We start from the raw sequence: 18664 nt of genomic DNA on the forward strand, positions 1-18664 counted from the left end.
TTCCTGGGAGTAAGCCCCGCTCTCCTGAGGAGTACAAGTGCTCATTGTTTTTGCTGCAGCAGATTTAAGTATGGTTAAACTATGGAACTCAGTGCCGCAGGAGGCAGCGATGGCCCCCAACAAAAAGAGGGATAGACAAATCCACATAGGATACAGTTCTCAATGGCTCCTCACCATAATGGTTAGGCTGTGGCTCCATTTTCGGAGGCAGTAAGGTTTCAGACTACCAGCTACTGGAAACCACTGGAGGGGAGAGTGCTCTTGTTTGCAATTTTTCCACAGCCATCTGGTTGGCCATTGTGGGAACGGGATGCTGGACTAGATAAGCAATTGGCCTGATCCACTAGGTTTTTCTTAAGCTCTTACATTAACAAATTTATCAAGGTGCAACCTTTCATGAACTACAAAAATTGATGCAGTAATAAATGTGTTTTTAAGGTGCTACATAATACATTTTGTTGTTTCAATTAAAATAGGGAGGCTGTTTTACTGAAAACAGTGAGTTGCCCTGTCCTACCCCCACCCCCACCCCTGTTGTGGGGGGACTTATGCCATACCCTCCAACATTTCTCTGATGAAAATAGGGGTGCCCTGTTCAACAGCAACAAAAATAACAACAATTTTATTATTCATACCCTGTCCATCTGACTGGCTTGCCCCAGTTAATATGGACGACTTGCAACATATGTAAAAACATAAGAAAACATTAAACATTAAACAAAAACTCATAAGTACATTGCATATAAATCTCTTCCCCTCTTTCTGCCCAAATTCACCTCTCCCTCTCTGTCACAGACCACAAATACACAAACTACACATTAATATATACTCAGCTCCTTCTCTCACAAACACATACCTGCTTGTCTCTCTCACACATACACCACACACACACACACACACAGAGAGAGAGAGAGAGAGAGAGAGAGAGAGAGAGAGAGAGAGAGAGAGAGAGAGATCTCCTTCTCTCCTCCATCTCTCTCTCTTTCTCACAAATGGGTTCCCCTAGGGCAAAGTAAACTACTGAAAGTGCTAACTGAGAAGAATTGTGACTCTACATTTTGCCTCATGGCTCAGGTTCAGAAAATGCTGGGAATGTGCTTTCAGCCCTAATGAAAGATGGGAATCTGGAGGTTATGGTTCCGCCCAGGGCACCAAGAAAAGCTTCTGGGGACACCAGGTAAGTGACCCCTAGCTAGGGCTGGATTTAGGTTTGATGCGGCCCTAAGCTACTGAAGGTAACGGGGGCCCTTTATATGTCCAGCTGCCCTTTGTCAGCAACAAATTGTCACTGTATTTTTTGTGTTGAATATATGCTACATGGTAATTTATGGACCTAATAGGTATCTAAAGCCATTTGCACATGTTGCCGTGCAACCAGCCCATGCAGACTGTAGGCACCCTATATATAGAAATGAGGAAACCAGTGACATTTTAGGGAGCAGGCTAGCAGGGCTTTACTTACATCATACACACAACACAAAACACTGTTGCTGTGCGTAAGTTTTATTTTATTTGGTTTTTTTATCTTATATTTTGGAAATGTACATCCAGGTTCTTTTTCCTTTACATTCCACCCCCCCACCCCCACCCCAAGAGCTATAGTTTGTTTAGTTTATATGTAAATCCGGCACTGCCCCTGGCTTAGAGATGATAGTATATTTAGCAGTTTGGAAATGCTAATAATAATAATAATAATAATAATAATAATAATAATAATAATAATAATCCAAACTACGTGATTAACCTCAGGGGCTGGGGCAACCTAGTCAGATAGGTGGAGTACAAATATAATAATAATAATAATAATAATAATAATAATAATAATAATAATAAGAAGAAGAAGAAGAAGAAGAAGAAGAAGAAGTTGTTTTATTCTCACACTAAGGGAGGGATTTTTGGGGGCAGGGAGGCAGGAAGTGAGAACTTTTCCAAATGTATGTTAGTGTCTTCTAGGGTAGCCAGTTGCAAAAGCTGTGCAGGTACTCCTGCACCTTTGTTATTTGTGCAGAATAAGGCATTTCATCAGGTGTAGCAGACCATTCCCTCTGGCACACTACTATTAAAAGTTTAGGAACCCCCCCTTCCTTTGCATTTGGTCACCCCAGAAAGTACTTTTTAGAAAAAAAACAACAGCCCTCCACCACAACATTCTATGCAAATGTTTCTGAGCCAGGCACATAATATGCCACAAGAATAGAAAGGCACTCCATTATTCATTTGTGTTTCTTTGCCCTGCTTCTCCCAGAGCCCCAAGATGACTTGCAGGTTATGTAACAGTCTTTCCTTCTGGTGTCATGCAAAAACATCGAGGTCGAGGGAACTCGGAAAGGACAGGTGGCAACAGAGCCCGTGGAGTCTCTCGTTCAGTGAACGGTACTTTGCAATATATGCATGCCTTTATTTACGAAATAAATTCTTCTTCGCCGAAGAATTGATGCTTTTGAATTATGGTGCTGGAGGAGACTCTTGAGAGTCCCATGGACTGCAAGAAGATCAAACCTATCCATTCTCAAGGAAATCGGCCTTGAGTGCTCACTAGAAGGACAGATCCTGAAGTTGAGGCTCCAGTACTTTGGCCACCTCATGAGAAGAGAAGACTCCCTGGAAAAGACCCTGACGCTGGGAAAGATGGAGGGCACAAGGAGAAGGGGACAACAGAGGATGAGATGGTTGGACAGTGTTCTCGAAGCGACTGGCATGAGTTTGGCAAAACTGCGGGAGGCAGTGGAGGATAGGCGTGTCTGGCGTGCTCTGGTCCATGGGGTCACGAAGAGTCGGACACGACTGAACGACTGAACAACAACAACAATTTATGAAAAACATTTTATATGGCATTTTCCAGCCCCAACGAGGAGCTGCGGAACAATTTGCGCAACAGAACGAAACTAAAGAACGTCCCGTTAAGTAACAAAAAATTAAAACGAGTACCTTAAAATCGAAGGAGAAATCAATAAAAGGAAAGAAGCTGAGGCAAAACTTCAACAATAGATGGGGAAACCACTAAGGTCACAGTCATGCCATACATTTAAAACACTCTTACACTGTGAACAACCCTGAGATCTTATGACTAAGGGTGTTATATAAATCTTAATCACAACAACAACAACAACAGCAACACCACATTAAAACCTTCCACTAAAGAATCTTGGAATGTGTAGTCAGTTAAGGGTACAGAGAATTGTTCTGAGACCTCCTTACAGAGCTACAATTCCCAGCACCATTAACAAACTATAGTTCCCAGGATTCTTTGGGGGAAAGCTGTAACTGTTAAAAGTAGCGTCAGGGTGCTTTAAACATATGGCTTAAATGTGACATGAGAGGCTGCAATCCTATGGTCCCTGGGGAAGCATCCCAAGTGTCAAAGGATTATTCAGATCACCCTTTCTGAGAGTAGAGAGATAGATGTCCACCCTCTGAAAAGGAGAACTGACCTTCGATGCCTCCTCCATGGTCCCTCCATTGTCAGAGCTCTGAAAATGGAGGTGGCAAACAGGAGGCATTCTGGGAGGCTGTCAAGACCTGCACCCAAACCGATGAGGACAAGCAATTTGGGTAGCATCTACACACATATTTAAAATGTTCTGAAAATACATTGAATTTCCCATAAGGCTCACCATTGCCATCTAGTGTCACATTGTATATTGCACTTAAAACACACTCAAAAATATTTGATTTGCACCTGTATAGCTGAGTCCTAAGATTTTTTTGTTGTTGTTCTTTACTGGTAAAAAACTGGATTATGTCAGCTGCTCATGTGCAAGTGATCCACAACCACAGGAGCCAACTCGGAAGGGCCGAAGGGCCTCCCCCCCAAAAAAAATATTTGGGGGGGCCGGGCCACCCAAAGTTGATGGGCATTGCCATTCAAATTGTGTGTGTGTGTGTGCACCGTGTCATGTGATCAATTATGCAGGGTGGGGTCTACCTGGGCTCCCCCCAATATTTTATTCAAGTTAGTACCCCTGTCTACAACAAAGCTCCTTGCTAAGTAGCTGTCTAATCAAACTGGCACAGAAGATCTGTGCCAGTATCAGAGGGCTGGAGCAACAGAGCCTTCCCGCCAACCGTCGCCCTTTGCCATGGTTGCAAAAGAGGGTCCTGTCTTCTGTTGCCATCAACCCAACCTGTCAGGCTTCAGGGAATTGGTTTCCTCCCCCCTTTTGGTGGTAGATAGGCAGAACAAAGGAAAAGGAGCCTTCTTACCAGTTAGAAACTTTAATAATCACAGCGAGAGAACAAAGAACCCATCTCCTAGAAATGGGGGTGCTTCCAATTAAGGATCTCACCCCCTTACATCCCTATTGATCTACGTCACTTCTACGTCTTGTAATCTGAGCTTGTACCTTCTGTGCTTTCTGTTCTGTCACTTTCTGAGCATCTGTGACTTTGGAGAAGGGGGGGGGGTGCCATCCAGAGACTGTGAATCTGTTAACCCTCTCTCTCCCAGTGTTTCTTCTCCTAGCTGTCCCCCATCCAGTATTTCCCAGCTTCTGCCTTCTGAACTATGCCCCTCTGCAAACCACTGTTCCAAATCTATACTGTCCTCCTGCTCCTGGGATATTCAGGATCCGGAGCAGGGGGAATGGGGAGGCTCCCGCCATTACTCCTCAGTGCAGCCCTCCTCAGCACGGTCTCAGACACAACCTCTGTGATGGCGGAGCATTTGACAGGGCTTGACAAAAATGGGGTCAATGCCACATCATGGAGTTCTTCCCAAGTCACAACTTCCAGACAGAACAAAGTGATTGCTTGCCCTGTGCTGATCCCTTTTCAACATCTCCGTGAACGAAGACAATGTGTTATTGAAGTGTGGCATGCGAGAAGCTGAGGGCAGCATAATTTTCACTTGGCTTCATTTCTCACCTGCTCCTCTGAGAAATTCCTTCCCTTCAAATTATCTGAGGGAGGAGGGGTGGGGTGCCGGGGAAGGAGGAATCAATGCTTTACAAGTAATGGGAGCCATTGATTCAGTTACATAATTTATATACTGAATCAGCAACAGCTAAACAAAACTCTGTGGCCGCAAAAAAAAAAAAAAAGCTCGGATGGAATTATAACTTGGAGCGAGAGGGGTTGCACAATTGCATGGAACAACAGATTGCCTGGAGAGCTCTAGGAATCCACACATCAATTAAAATGTCATGTTCTTTGTATAGTCCATTCATTGGGCAGCAGCATGAGGTAGATCCCAGACAATGCCCCCCCCAACCTCAGGCAACATGCCCTCCAGTTTCTGATATTGCCCTTCAGTGAAGTCAAGAGATAGACACTGGGCAGAACTAGCATGGCAGTTTTATTGAAATAAAATCTACCAATGTGGCAAGACAGGGAACAGCCTAAACATCTCCCTTCCAAGCTGCCATTATTTCCCACACAATTTTCTTTCAGGTTTCATTTTCAACATCATCAATGATTTTAAAAATCATTACACACACACACACACACACACAACGTAAACAGGAAGAATTCTATTATCTTTAGTATGAATGGTCTGCTAATATAGATGCAGGAGTACGCCTTTGGGGGTGAGGTCAAGCTGCTGGAAGGCTGCAGCGCCTGTTGTGACTGTAGAGGCCAATGAAAGAGACAAGTTTTGTTGCAGCTTGGGCAGATGAATGTGTGAGGCTGTACAGCTGCAGCTGCACCATGGCGTTTCTTCTCTCTGTGCTCATTTCTTCTTTGGTCACTGCTATGGATACATGACTTGACGGCTTGTTTCCAGGCAGCAGCGGAGCAAGCCAATCGGGTGCCTGGGGTGGCGTGTGTGCCCCGCACCCAGGGGAGGGGCAAGCCGCCTGCAGGGTGGAGAAAGCTGGGGCAGGACGTTCCGCGGGGCCTCCAAGGAGTCTGCCTGCCTTCTCCCACTCAGCCACCCTACAGCTGAGGCGGAGGCAGCAGGCAGACTGTTTTGGGTAGTGTGGAGCCTGCGGGCACCCAAGCCACCGTGTCACTCCCAGATGCCGCGGTGAGTGCCACCCGGCATTTTGTCAACCCCCCCAGTGGTGACACCCAGGTCAGCCTGCCCCCACCGCCCCCTTCCTCCGCCCCTGTTTCCAGGCACTGCGGTTGTCTGCAAAAAAGTTTCTCTTCAACCATGCCTTTGGCTGGTTAACATTCTGTGACCCTTTAAATGTATTTGTGGGAAGGGGGTTATTGATTTGTTTTCAGTCTTGCTTTTGTTTCATTATGTATTCTTGTGTTCTCATTTTGTATTTTTCTGTAGTGAGTCACCCTCTTATCTTCAGATGAAGGATGGTATACAATTTTAATAACAACAACAACAACAACAACAACAACAACAACAATAATAATAATAATATAGAGTGCCCCTACATGTGCCAACACATCCTCAATAAATTGTAACCAGATTTAACTCACATTTGTTTCTGGTGCAGGGAAACAATTTGCAGAGTTATACTAGAAGCAGCAGCCATATAAGCCACATTTCACATTTTTAAAATATTAAAAACACATTGTAGGTTTAACGCTGTACCAAAAGCTACAGTCTCTCAGACATATGATCAGGTTCTTTTCACTCTAGGTACAATGCTAATTTTTACAAGCATTTCTCTCTGTTAGAGGATTATAACTCAACAGAGAGAGAAAATCAAAGTTTACAAATTGGCCAAGTTATTCACTATAATACTCCAATAATAATCTGGAAAGTGTGCATTGATCAGGTTTCACCAGACCATAAAAAGGAGACAATTTTTCAGTACTGGAGTAATACCCCATAAAAACAAACCAAGCAGTGATGGAGCTTCATGCTCCGGCACCAGGGGGCGGAGAGCAGGCGGGGGCATGGCTGGCGCGTGTCCCAGGGGCGTGGCACGCATATTGGGGGCGTGATGTGCTGCCTGCAGGGGCGTGGTGCCCAGCGCGGGTGGGGGCAGCCATGATGGCACCCCACCAGGATCGTGGAGCCGGGGGCGGTGCGCTCCCCCGCCCCCTCTTCCTCCGCCAGTGAAACCGAGTGCAATCATTCCATGCACCCTTTAGAGATATTACTACAGAAGGATTGTTCCAGTAAAAGGAATATTGCAGGTGCATGCATTTGAGCAATGAAAAAACTCAGCATGATGACCTCAGAGATTTCATTGTAGCCAAACTGTAATGGAAATGGGTCACATCCACACTGCAAACTAAAATGATTTATATACATGTGATTAAACTGATCACGACAAAGATCAGTGGTCTTCTGTAAGACAAGCTGATGAAAATTAAGCAAAGAACTAGAAAATCGAGATAGCATTTGCCGTGATGGATTCTGCAAGCAAAGATGAAATCATCGACCACAAATGTTGGTCATGGGGGACAACCACAAATTTGTACACTAAGACCCTGTCCTCCCCTTTGCCCGAGTGATGGAGTCTTCTCCCCACGGCTAGCTCAACCATTAGGCAAAGTGAGACAACAGTTACTAAGGGGTCAAGAAACAGTGGTGAGGTGTTGGAGACCCTTGGATTTCTTATGGTGGGTTGAGGGTCGTGGAATACTTGACATGGCAAGCTTGTGAAAAGTGTGAAATGGTGATCCTACTTTTGAGAATGAACGTGTGCAGGGATGTGTGATTTGTGTTTGTGAATCAGCACTGTGGTTATTTTATTGTTTACCAGAATGCTCTTAGTAAATTGGGATTGTTCCTGCCCATCGATAGCAATAATTAACAGACAGAATTTTAATCCGGTAAACCTCTGACCAATCACTTCATAGGAGGAAAGAGGACTGGCTATTCCAGAAGGAAGATTTATTGGAGATTTTGAAAAGAGGGAAGAGAATCTGAAGGACACTCCATATAAATATATATTCTCTCTCTCTCTCTCTCTCTATCTCTCTCTCTCTCTCTCTCTCTCTCTCTCTCTCTCTCTCTGCCTTGTTGCAATTCTACTTTCTCTAAATACACCAGTAAAACCCTCAGTGCTTACTGGAAGTATATATCAAAGTTATATACTGGTACTTGGGGAAAGGACTGCTGAATGCCTTTAAAAAAAAGAAGAAGCAGTAAAACCACTGAAAGCATCAACTTGATCCAGAGCTACATATATGAGCATCCTGCGCACACACAATTCTAAATGCAAATAGGCTGCTTTATCCATTTCAATGGAGGGAGAAGCTTGCTTAGAATGGCCGTGAGAGCTACATGGGTGATCTGGGATGTGTGGCTTCTGGTAGCCTCCCTCCTCCATCAATGGGCCCTGGAGGACTTAGTTGGTAGTGAGGAACATCTGGGTTTAGCTGCCGTTTAAATGATCCATAATGCCCGAGAAATTAAAATGGTGCCGATCTCCTTGAGGCCAAGGTCCCTTTGGCCCACCAATAAAATATTTCAGGGGGCCGGCCCCCCCAAAATTGATGGGCATTGCCATTCAAATGGTGTGCATGTGATCAATGTTGTGGGGCAGGGCCTACAAGGGCTGCCCCAATACTTCATTCAACTGGGCACCCCTGAAGGTGATTCAATCCAGCCTCTTGTCATCGCTCAGAGTGCCAGACCAGGAATAAAAAGCAGGTGGGGGAGTTAGGAGAGGAAGCGGTGGTGGGCTCTGCTGGGGCCATCCCAACATTTCCCCAAGGATGCAGGGCGGCGATAGCAGTCCTGATTGCTACCACAATTAAAATCAAGAGGGAAAGAGCTGCAGGTGAAGGAGGCCCACATACTCGTTAGGTTCTCTGAACTGCAATAGCTATCTTGACTTGTAGAGCAATTTTATGCGGGTTCAGGCAGAGGTAAGCTGTCAGGCTTCAGGGAATCGGCTTCCTCCCCCTGTGGCAGTAGATAAGGAAAAGGAATCTTCTTACCAGTTAGAAACTTTAATAACCACAGCAAGAGAACAAAGAACACCGCTCCTAGAAATGGCGGTGCTCCCAATTAAGGCTCACACCCCCTTCCGTCCCTATTAATCTATGTCACTCCTACATCTTGAAACCCTCTATGCTTTCTGTTCTGGCACTTTCTGATCTCTTCTTGACCTTGGGGAGAGCAGAAGAATGCTGTCCAGAGACGGTGAATCTGTTAACATTCTTTGTTCCAGTGTTTCTTCTTCTAGCTGTTCCCCATCCAGTATTTCCCAACTTCTGCCTTCTGAACGATGTCCCTCTGCAAACCACTGTTCCAAATCTATAGTGTCCTCCTCAATGCCCATCAACTTTGGGGCCCCCAGCCCTCCTCAGGACAGTATAGGAGGAGGAGGAGGAGGGTCCTACCATTCCTCTTCAGCGCAGCCCTCTTCAGCACGGTCCATGACATATGCCCACCAAGCTAGCAGGACTTGCTCCCAGGCAAAAGTGTGTAAAGAACTGTGGCCCTAGCTTTCTGAACAGAGTGATACTGGGACTCAAGCTAGTTTGGAAGCCCATCCATACTACAGAATTCTAGATGATTGTGGTTGGGTGACAGAGATTTGGTTGGCCACTGTAAGAATGCTGGACCAGAGAGGCCTTGGTTCTGATCCAGCAGGGCTGTTCTCACAGAGTTGTAGAGTTGGACGGGGGATGCCAAGGATCATCTATTCCAACCCCCTGCAATGCAGGAATCACAACTGACAGATGGCCACCCAAGCTCTGCTTAAAAACCTCTAATTTAAATATTTCGTTGGGAGAACAAGATTTTATTTCCCAGGTGGGCCTCCTCATGTTCTCAAGGAAACGTACCTGGCACATGTTCAAATGGACTATGAATCCTTATGGTGTCAGGTGCTGAAGATCCATATTCTGTCATTGGAAACATGTTTTTGGGGTTAGCCTTGTTTTAGTCTGGCTTGAATTGAGCTCTGCTAATGCTCACAGGAGAGATTCAAATTTTATAGCGAATATTCAGCTGCCGGCCATTTCCCTTCTATCCCAGCTGCACTGATATGTTTAGAAGGCACTGGTTTTCTTGACGCAAATAGATCCTGACTTGTATATTGGATTGAGTCCTCACGGATGCTAAGAATACCAATTTCTTGCTAATCTTTTTAAACGCCCCCCCGGCCAGGAATGATCACGAAGCTGTCATTTATTTATTTTTCCGTTTGGAAATACTTCTCTTAACTGCTTTCTCAACCATCATTTCCAATGAAGATGAGTTATGCAATCAAATATACATTACTTGCAGACACCCAGTTACATTGCAGTTGCTACAGCAGGTTGAATCTGTGGGTTAAGTGGTTCAGCAACAGCATTTTGCAGCCAATGATGAATGACTGTAGCACTATTCATTCTTTTAACAGGATTTCTTTCGCTGAGCTGAAGCATTAGGGATTGATGTGTGTTATGGTGCTTGCAGTCTTTGCCTGCAATGCAGTGCCAGTTATCTTTTTTCACACACACACACACACACACACACACACACTTTTATGGAGGCAATTTACTCTTTATGTTGTTTTCCTTATTCAATAATTGATTTCCATAGAGGTTATAATCTGCAATTACTTCGGTTCTTGAGGAAATGGATTCTGACCAGGGTTCAATTTTAACTTGCACAATTTCGTTCATTTATACATTTATGTATACATGTATGTATACATAATTAAAAAATATTGTTATTATTATTACTGTGAGCAGCGAGGTTACAGGGAACCAGGCAGAGGGCCTTCTTGGTAGTGGCGGCCTCCCTGTGGAACACCCTCCCTTCAGATGTCAAGGAAATAAACAACTATCTGGCTTACAGAAAACATCTGAAGGCAGCCATGGATCAGGAAGTTTTTAATGTTTGATGTTTTAGTATGTTCGGATAAATGCTGTGAGCCACCCAGAGTGGCAGGGGAAACCCAGCCAGATGGGCAGGGTATAAATACAACAACAACAACAACAACAACAACAACAATATGGAACTTGGTTATCATTTGGCAAGACCTCTGAAACTTTGGCAGCCAAATTACATGTAAATGTGTGCTGTGCCTAGTACTTTGTTTCCACAAACATCTTGTGCAAATATATGACCCAGTCTTTCCAAAAGCCTGACTTGCTTTTCAGAGGTCAAGCAGGAATCAAGCCACCAGTTTTCCCCCAGTTGTTTATTTCCTTAACATCTGATGGGAGAGCATTCCACAGGGTGGACGCAACTACGGAGAAGGCCCTCTGCCTGGTTGCCTGTAACTTTACTTCTCGCTGTGAGGGAACCTCCAGAAGACACTTGGAGTTGGACCTCTGTGTCCGGGCTGAATGATGGGGGTGAAGGCGCTCCTTCAGGTATACTGGGCCGAGGCTGTTTAGGGCTTTAAAGGTCAGCACCAACACTTTGAATTGTGCTCGGAAACATACTTGGAGCCAATGTAGGTCGTTTAGTACCGGTGTTATATGGTCCCAAGTGGCTCCCAGTCACCAGTCTATCTGCCACATTCAGGATTAGTTGTTGTTTCCGAGTCACCTTCAAAGGCAGCCCCACGTAGAACGCATTGCAGTAGTCCAAGCGGGAGATAACTAGAGCATGCACCACTCTGGCCAGACAGTGCACAGGCTAACAGAACCCTGGAGATGGGAGTGCAGAAGAAACCTAATGAGATGGACATTCAGGGAGTGTGCACAAAAAGGAGGTTTCAGCTCTCCTGCATTGACCGTTGTCTAGCTTACAGTATTCATTCAGCCGGTGATACTGCAGAGGTGATATGAGGAGTCACTGCAGAGACGTGAGCAGAATGCATGAAGACACCTATGAAAGTTGTTTTTTTTTAAAATAAAAGGAGCAGTCAAAAGGTGACAATAGGAAAGTTGGAACGCGAGGAGGTGTCCTTGTGGCAAGGTAAAGCAAGGTGAGGGAAAGTTTAAAGCACAGGCTTCAGCCTGGGCATCTGTTGGGAATTTTAATCTTGGTTTACTACAGAAACACAAAACTGGAAGACTTCAGCACAAAACTGGAAGACTTCAGGATGAAGGCAAGATGAAAAACCAATTGAGCAAAATTGCAAGTAGTTGTCTGCCAGGACACCATTAGAAACGGATTATTTCATACATGACGGGTTCTAAGATATGTCTGTTCATTAATAGTAAGAATATTAAATCACCGGGGAAGAAGGTGATTGAAATTAGGATGTTATACCCACGAAGGATGCATAACAAAGCAGCCATTTAAAGCACTCCCCAACCATAGAATCCTGGAAATTGTAGTTTATTCTCCGCAGAGCTAGAATTCCCAGCACCACTGACAAGTGACTGGATTCTTTTTTGGGTGGTGGTGGTGGTGCTTCAAATATGTTTTAAATATGTGGTGTGTATGCAGGCAAAGCCTGTAGTAGACTTTATAATTCAGTTATGAGTCCTTCCAACATTTTTAGTCACTGGCTGGGGGTTGCGGGAAAGGCTAAAGGTGACCCTCTCATAAGGCAGGGTGAGGTAGCTGACTTGGCAGCAGATTTTGAATGCCATTTCAGGCAGTAAATGGTCCTTTGGATGCGATTTATGGTTTTATATATATCTCCATGGTGGGGCTGCTCTTCATATCTTCTTCCTAATGCCCAGAGATTTCTTGGGCCATCCCTGGGCAGGGGTTGTTCCTCTTTCTCAAAAACGTTTGCCTTAAATTTAGCTGTGTTACCACAAAATATTGTTTACCTCTCGATTTACAGTTCAGCCAACTAAAACAAAATGGATCAAACATGTGCATACGCATTAATGGTCACAATGTTCAATCTCTTATTGAAATTGGTGCTTGGAGAGTAGTTCATGAATAAGTCATTAAGAATCATAAAAAGGAAACTTAGGTAATAATGAACCTGAAGACTGCAAACCTGTAGCACTTGCCTGGAAATAAGTGACACCGAGTTTAATGAGCTGTACTTCTAAATGGGCACTACCTCTTTCCCTGGAGGTCAAAAGCTAAAAAAAAATCTGGAATGCGGAAGAAATTCCCATTCCAGCATTTTCTTCACCCTACTGCCTCTGAGGTAGCTCCCACCCCATCAGTTTCCCCATGAAATTATTCATCTAATCTCCACTCCACTAATAGAGCAACTTTAATCTGTACTGATACCAGGTGGGGTACACCATAAAACTGTTGTAGGGGGGCAAGGACCTTAATAGGGCCTGCAAGGCCCACCTGACCTACACCCAACATTATATATGCAAAGCTCTGTGCAAAGTGCCCTGTGTGGCTCTTTGCAAACTTTGACCGCTGATTTGTGGTGCTTGAGAAGAGCCGCTTGTGGCGTTTTGAAGCCCCAATAGCCAAGCTGATTGTCGGGCCTTCAAAGCACCGTGCACAGTCTAATTTCAAACTCTGGGCGAAAATGGGTCTCCTGAACTCAAAAGTGATGTCAAGTGATTGACAGGCGAGTATCCCTCCAAATCTTTCAAACTTGGCGCCCACAGAAGTGGGGGAAGATAAGGATTTAATTTTCTGGCAGGACCCAACCCCCTGTCCTATTTCAGATGCATGCCCATAGCTTTGTTTAATTGGACACATTTGGTATATAGAGCTAAGGTTCAGTGTTGATTATTTGCCATTGTGTTTCTTTAATAAGGCTCCTGGAATTGGTATATCAACTGTGAGCTGAAAGTCGGCACGACTAACGGTAGGGTTTTGTGATTTAGTGGCTCTGAGTCTTTGTTTTATTTTGGTGGAGACCGTCAAGTTTAACAAGTAGAAAATCTATTCACTCTTCCTGAGGCCAAGAAGGAAGAGTAATGACTCCTTTATTATCTCAGAATTTAAATGGCGCTTTTAAACTAAAGCTTAATTCAACTCTTTCTATTAAAGGTTGAATAACCTGTGCAGTTAATGGCTGACCGTTCAACAAGCTGACGGTTGTATTTTGGCTCCTTATTTATTGTGGTTGAGTGTTTAGCTACTGACAGACGGCCCCCGACAGCTTAATTTCAGGACGCAGGCCAATTTGAAGATAGCAGATGACAAGAGTTTTGCCATAAATTACGGAAAGCAAAAAATATTTCTCCTCTTTCACGGAGTAGGGGGAAAAGGAATTGCGGCTTAGGTAGCCTGTATATCAAATTTCCTGCTGATGCAGTTTTTTAATGGCTTAAGTTATTGACCTCTGGGAGGTGTGTGTGGGTAATGGAAATGCTGACAGACTGTAAACCAAATGCGTACGGCTTGGGTGGTGGGCACTGTAATTAAGGATACATAAATATGTTTTAGCTATTACTTGGCAAGAGCAAACAAACTGCCACGACTGCGTGGCCAGGGAATTGTCTATCGAGGAGGAGTGACCTACCCTTGAATTCTGCACGATGCCCCTCCTTTAGTCCTTGAATATTCTCCAAAAACATTTTAAAAGTAAAGAAATTCCCCACTATTACAGAACTACAACATGTTACCAAAGAGGATGATGATGATGATGATAGCAACAACAGCAGAGGTGGAGCAATACAAATCCCTGATCTGCCATGCTGGAGAGGCAGGGTAAAAAGGTAGACCCCTGGACGGTCAAATCCAGTCAAAGGTGACTCTGGGGTTGCGGCGCTCATCTCGCTTTCAGGCTGAGGGAGCCGGCGTTTGTCCACAGGCAGCTTTCTGGGTCATGTGACCAGCATGACTGAACCGTTTCTGGTGCAGCGGGACACCGTGATGAAAACCAGAGTGCACGGAAATGCCATTTACCTTCCCGCCACAGTGGTACCTATTTATCTACTTGCACTTCGTGTTTTCAAACTGCTAGGTTGGCAGGAGCTGGGACCTTCTGATTGGCAAGCCCAAGAGGCTCAGTGGTTTAGACAACAGTGCCACCCTTTGCTCAGTCCTGCCTGACTCTGACAGTGGGGAAAATTTGCTGTTGGCAGAGAAATCACGTCTGCAAGGAGTGTTCCACTCAAATGTTGGGTGGGCAGAAGCTACTCACAGGGGCACCCCTACTAGCAAAATGGCTACTGCTGGTGGCATGCGGGGGGAATAAGAAAACGGCATGAAAAAGACATGCACAGGATAAAACAGCCATCAATCCCAGCAGCCATTGAGAGTGTTTGGGAGCAGAAGAGATGGAGGAGCTTGGAAGGTGTAAGGGGTGCTTGGAGGAGGCCAGAGAGACTTGCAGAGGAGTTTGGAGAGACAACTTTTGGCTGAAACTATCTTGACCACATGCTGGAAAAAAGGCAACATGCTGCAGGAATATTAAAGAAATACAATAATTTATTTCCTTAAGAAACAAATAACCATATTGGCGTTATCCATAACCATTTTAGTCCATAAAGAAAGTGGTTCGCTAAATGTTGTTACAAAATAATACACGTTTTTCCATACAAAAAACATACAGAAGCAGAACGCCAAAAATAACTGCTACACCTGCATATAGATAATTAAATGTACAAGTAAATATGTTTTTTAATGAACTCTAAAGTGATAAAGTCGGTCGACGCACATGGTTTCTTCTCGCTACATTTTTTGCCACTTCTGTATTTTCCATAGCTCTTTGCAGCTGCTGCCGCTGGTGCTGCAGAAGGAATTGGTCCAGGAGGAATTGAGATTGCATTCCGGTACTCAAAAGATACACTTGCTGGAGAACCGCAGGATTCATTGTAAGCAGCGCTGAAACTTGATGTCCCATGTAACTCTGCAGAGGAGGAGGAGGTGAAATTTCATGCACATGTGGGTTGGGTGCAGTGGTGGATGGCGCTGTCAGTTTGTAGGGAAGGAACAGACAATGAAGTCCGCTGAATCAGGTGAAAGGGGTCGGATGGTTGCTACAGGCTGGCAGGGAGAAGGGTCTATGCAGCATTCTCTGATTGGCTCTCGCAAGCCTGCCTGGGTGCATGGGAGATCACACGCTATTTGAAACTGCAAAGGGTTGCATGCACAGCCTGAGCTTTTCCATAGAACTAAGGTCCCTTCTCCAGCAATTGTGGTCCTGGCATATCCGACTGAGTTTTAAGGTGCTGAGAGAGCATATGATTTGACTGAGCTGTGCCAAGGCTGCAGTAGCATATGTTGTCTGTTGGCACAGACTGGATCACTGAATAGGTTTTTTATATGGACGCAGCCTACCAATTGCCTTTGAACTGTTTAGATAACAAAGTTTCATAAGTTCACGGTATAGGTCACAACCAATACTCAATCCATGTATGCTCCTTTAGATAAACATGATACCCTTGTTTAAATCTCAGTATTTTTTTGGCTCCTTAAACTAAATCTTTTCAGTATTGTGCTTAGAAAGGGGCACCTGTGTAATAATTTTATGTGAAATGTAATTGGACTAGGACATTTTTACCAAAGTCATACCAGATTTTTGTTGTTAGTCATTGTCATAAAATCAATGCTATTTTTACATTGGTTCCCATCACAAAATCCTTTCCTTTAAGACTTCACCTCCACCGACCACCTACAAATCTTTTTGGAAGCTATTTAGCTACACTAAAAATAAAACAGACAAATAAAAACCCACTGTTTTCCCAGGCTGAGGCTATTTTAAAGAAAGGATTTGGAATAGTTCAATTCTGCAGAGGATGGGCAAAAGGTTAGATAGCTTTTGTTTCTCTGTTTCTCCCCCCCCCCCCCCGTAACAATCTCAACAGGGCCTTCTAAGCATTTCACACCACATACATTTGCACTTGTTGTGCATACCGATAACAGCGCAGACATTTTCCTATGATTAATAGGCCACTGAGCTGTGGCAGAGAGGGCAGAAATTGTAATTGCTGATTTCTTGGGCTTGTACACAGTGCTTGCAGATATTGCACATCCAAAACTGATACTCTGTGATGGCTCTTCCTGTAGCCACACAGGTTGGCAGCTTCCCTTCTCCCCTGTTAAAAGAAACACAAAGTGGAATTTTATTTTTATTTTTTTTAAAGAAGACCACCTACAGTGTCCCTCATACTGAACAGTGTTATTTCTAGTGAAAATATGATCTGTTCCATTCAAAGCTATGTTTGTTCACAGCACCAGTGTACAGCTATTTGTTTTTTAATTTAGAAAAATTACAGTATATAACTTCCTTGATTTGTAAAACATTGTAAATATCTTAAGCAAGCAAGGATAAATAATGAAAAGATGGTGATAAAGAAGGAAACAGAAGGGAAATAGATAAAGAAAAAATATAAGGGAATGAAAGAAAAAGAGAAAGTTTGTATCTACGTGTAAAAAAAATATGTGCATATTCTCCTGGTGCATAGCTGGTAAATCATAAGACAGGTATATGACAACTATTAGCAGATATAGTCATAATATGTCAGAAAAATCTTATTTGTGAGAACAACACAAAGCGCTGAGCATTGTCTTGAAATTTCCAGTGGTTTATGAATCAGCTCAGTGGTCAAATTTGAAGATCCTTGAAGCTCATGCCTTGTTAGTTTTATAGTAAGCAAACTAAGCTAAAAAGAGAGATTCCCAAACCAGTTGTACTATTGCATTTTGTCAGGTGGTTTAGCAAATTTCTGATTAATAGCAACCACATGTCCGGGTGCTACTAATGAATAGGTAGTGAGTTCGAGTTTCAACCTCTATCAAAAATTAAACATGAATTGCAACATACAGGATAGCTACTTTTAGCTCATAGAGACAGCATATATTCTATTTTAGCCATAACGGGAATAAAAGCAGCAAGCTTACTCTTCAAGAAGACCCTCCAACTCTGACTTCTTGTTATCTTTAGGAAAGTGTTTTGTGAATATCTGCAGGGCAAGCTCTTCATACTGGTGCTTCTGGTCTGGGAGAGAGTTTTCCAAAGATTCCAGTTTAACAAAAGCTTTTGAACAGATAGAAAAGGCTCTATTGGCACATGCGCAAAGAGCCAACAGGGAATAGATCTCTACTGCAGGAATGATGTCTTCGTAATCCCTCAAGTGAAGGGCTGCAAACAAGAGAACGAGATCTCAGCATACTTGCTTGCCACACTAAAATAGGCAGTAGAAGTACATGAATCCTATTATTGTAATTCATTCAGCCTGGTCCACACTCTTTGTACAGAGTTCCCTTTGTGCTAATGGGAATGGTTTGGTGCAAACAAAATGGAGCTCCGTGCATGGATCAGCTCCTCCAGTTAAACAGGAAAATCCTTTAGTAGGAGGGAGCTTCTGTGAATATTAGAGCTCTCACACTGGCATTGAATTGCAAGACTGGAGCAAGTGCCTTAACTGTAAAAGTGACAAGGTTTTGTCAGATCAGATCTTCATGCCAAAGAACTTGGGAGTATGTAGGGGCTTTAATGGGATTCCCATTGTGTAAGAGAATATCTCCTGATTTACAGATGATAAAAGGGCAATTTGGTTAAGGAACGCATGTCTAATCCATTCAAAAGCTGCAACCTGAGCTTTTGGAATCCCACAAATGATGGATCTTAAACCAAACTACCCAGCGGTTCATAACAACAAGTAATCCTACCAGTCTTCATTGCTGTATCTACATAACCCTCATAAAGCTGCCTTTGGGCAAGTATAAAAAAATGGTAAGCCTCAGCTCCTCGCCAAGCGTTATCGATCAGGCGACTGTCTGAAGAGAGAACATCTTCCTCGAGCAAACCGGCTAATGCTGAAGTAGCCTGGAAGCAAAGACAGAAGAGAGAGAAGAAAGCATGAAGGGGAAATAGTTTGTGCTATTAATTCATAATGCCCATTCTCAGTTTTCACTAGTGAAGGCGGCTTCCTCTAAGTGAATTTCAAACTCTGTATGCAATACCATTGCCAATGTCTTTTGAATGAAGCAGCAACGCACACAGTGCAGAGAGCTCTTAAATAACAATTAAGTTACCTCCTCCAAACTCACGGTCACTGAATAGGGTAAGTGTATCCTAAAACTAAA

At 43.8% G+C, this 18664-nt stretch overlaps 1 protein-coding gene across 3 annotated transcripts in view; it reads right to left on the minus strand.

Annotated features, from left to right (window-relative positions):
• Positions 1-16417: 16417 nt before the first annotated feature.
• Positions 16418-18664, minus strand: part of WDR35 (WD repeat domain 35) — a 39402-nt gene continuing 37155 nt past the window's right edge. For all 3 annotated transcript variants that reach the window (XM_033142908.1, XM_033142909.1, XM_033142907.1), the window contains 3 exons: positions 18248-18404; positions 17477-17717; positions 16418-16671 (listed from right to left, as the gene is read on the minus strand). In XM_033142908.1, coding sequence (XP_032998799.1) covers positions 16518-16671; positions 17477-17717; positions 18248-18404 — 552 coding nt within the window. In that variant the 3' untranslated portion in view covers positions 16418-16517. The remainder of the gene's footprint in view (positions 16672-17476; positions 17718-18247; positions 18405-18664) is intronic.

The sequence above is a fragment of the Lacerta agilis genome, chromosome 3 (genome assembly GCF_009819535.1).
Source record: "Lacerta agilis isolate rLacAgi1 chromosome 3, rLacAgi1.pri, whole genome shotgun sequence".
Lineage (NCBI taxonomy): Eukaryota > Metazoa > Chordata > Lepidosauria > Squamata > Lacertidae > Lacerta > Lacerta agilis.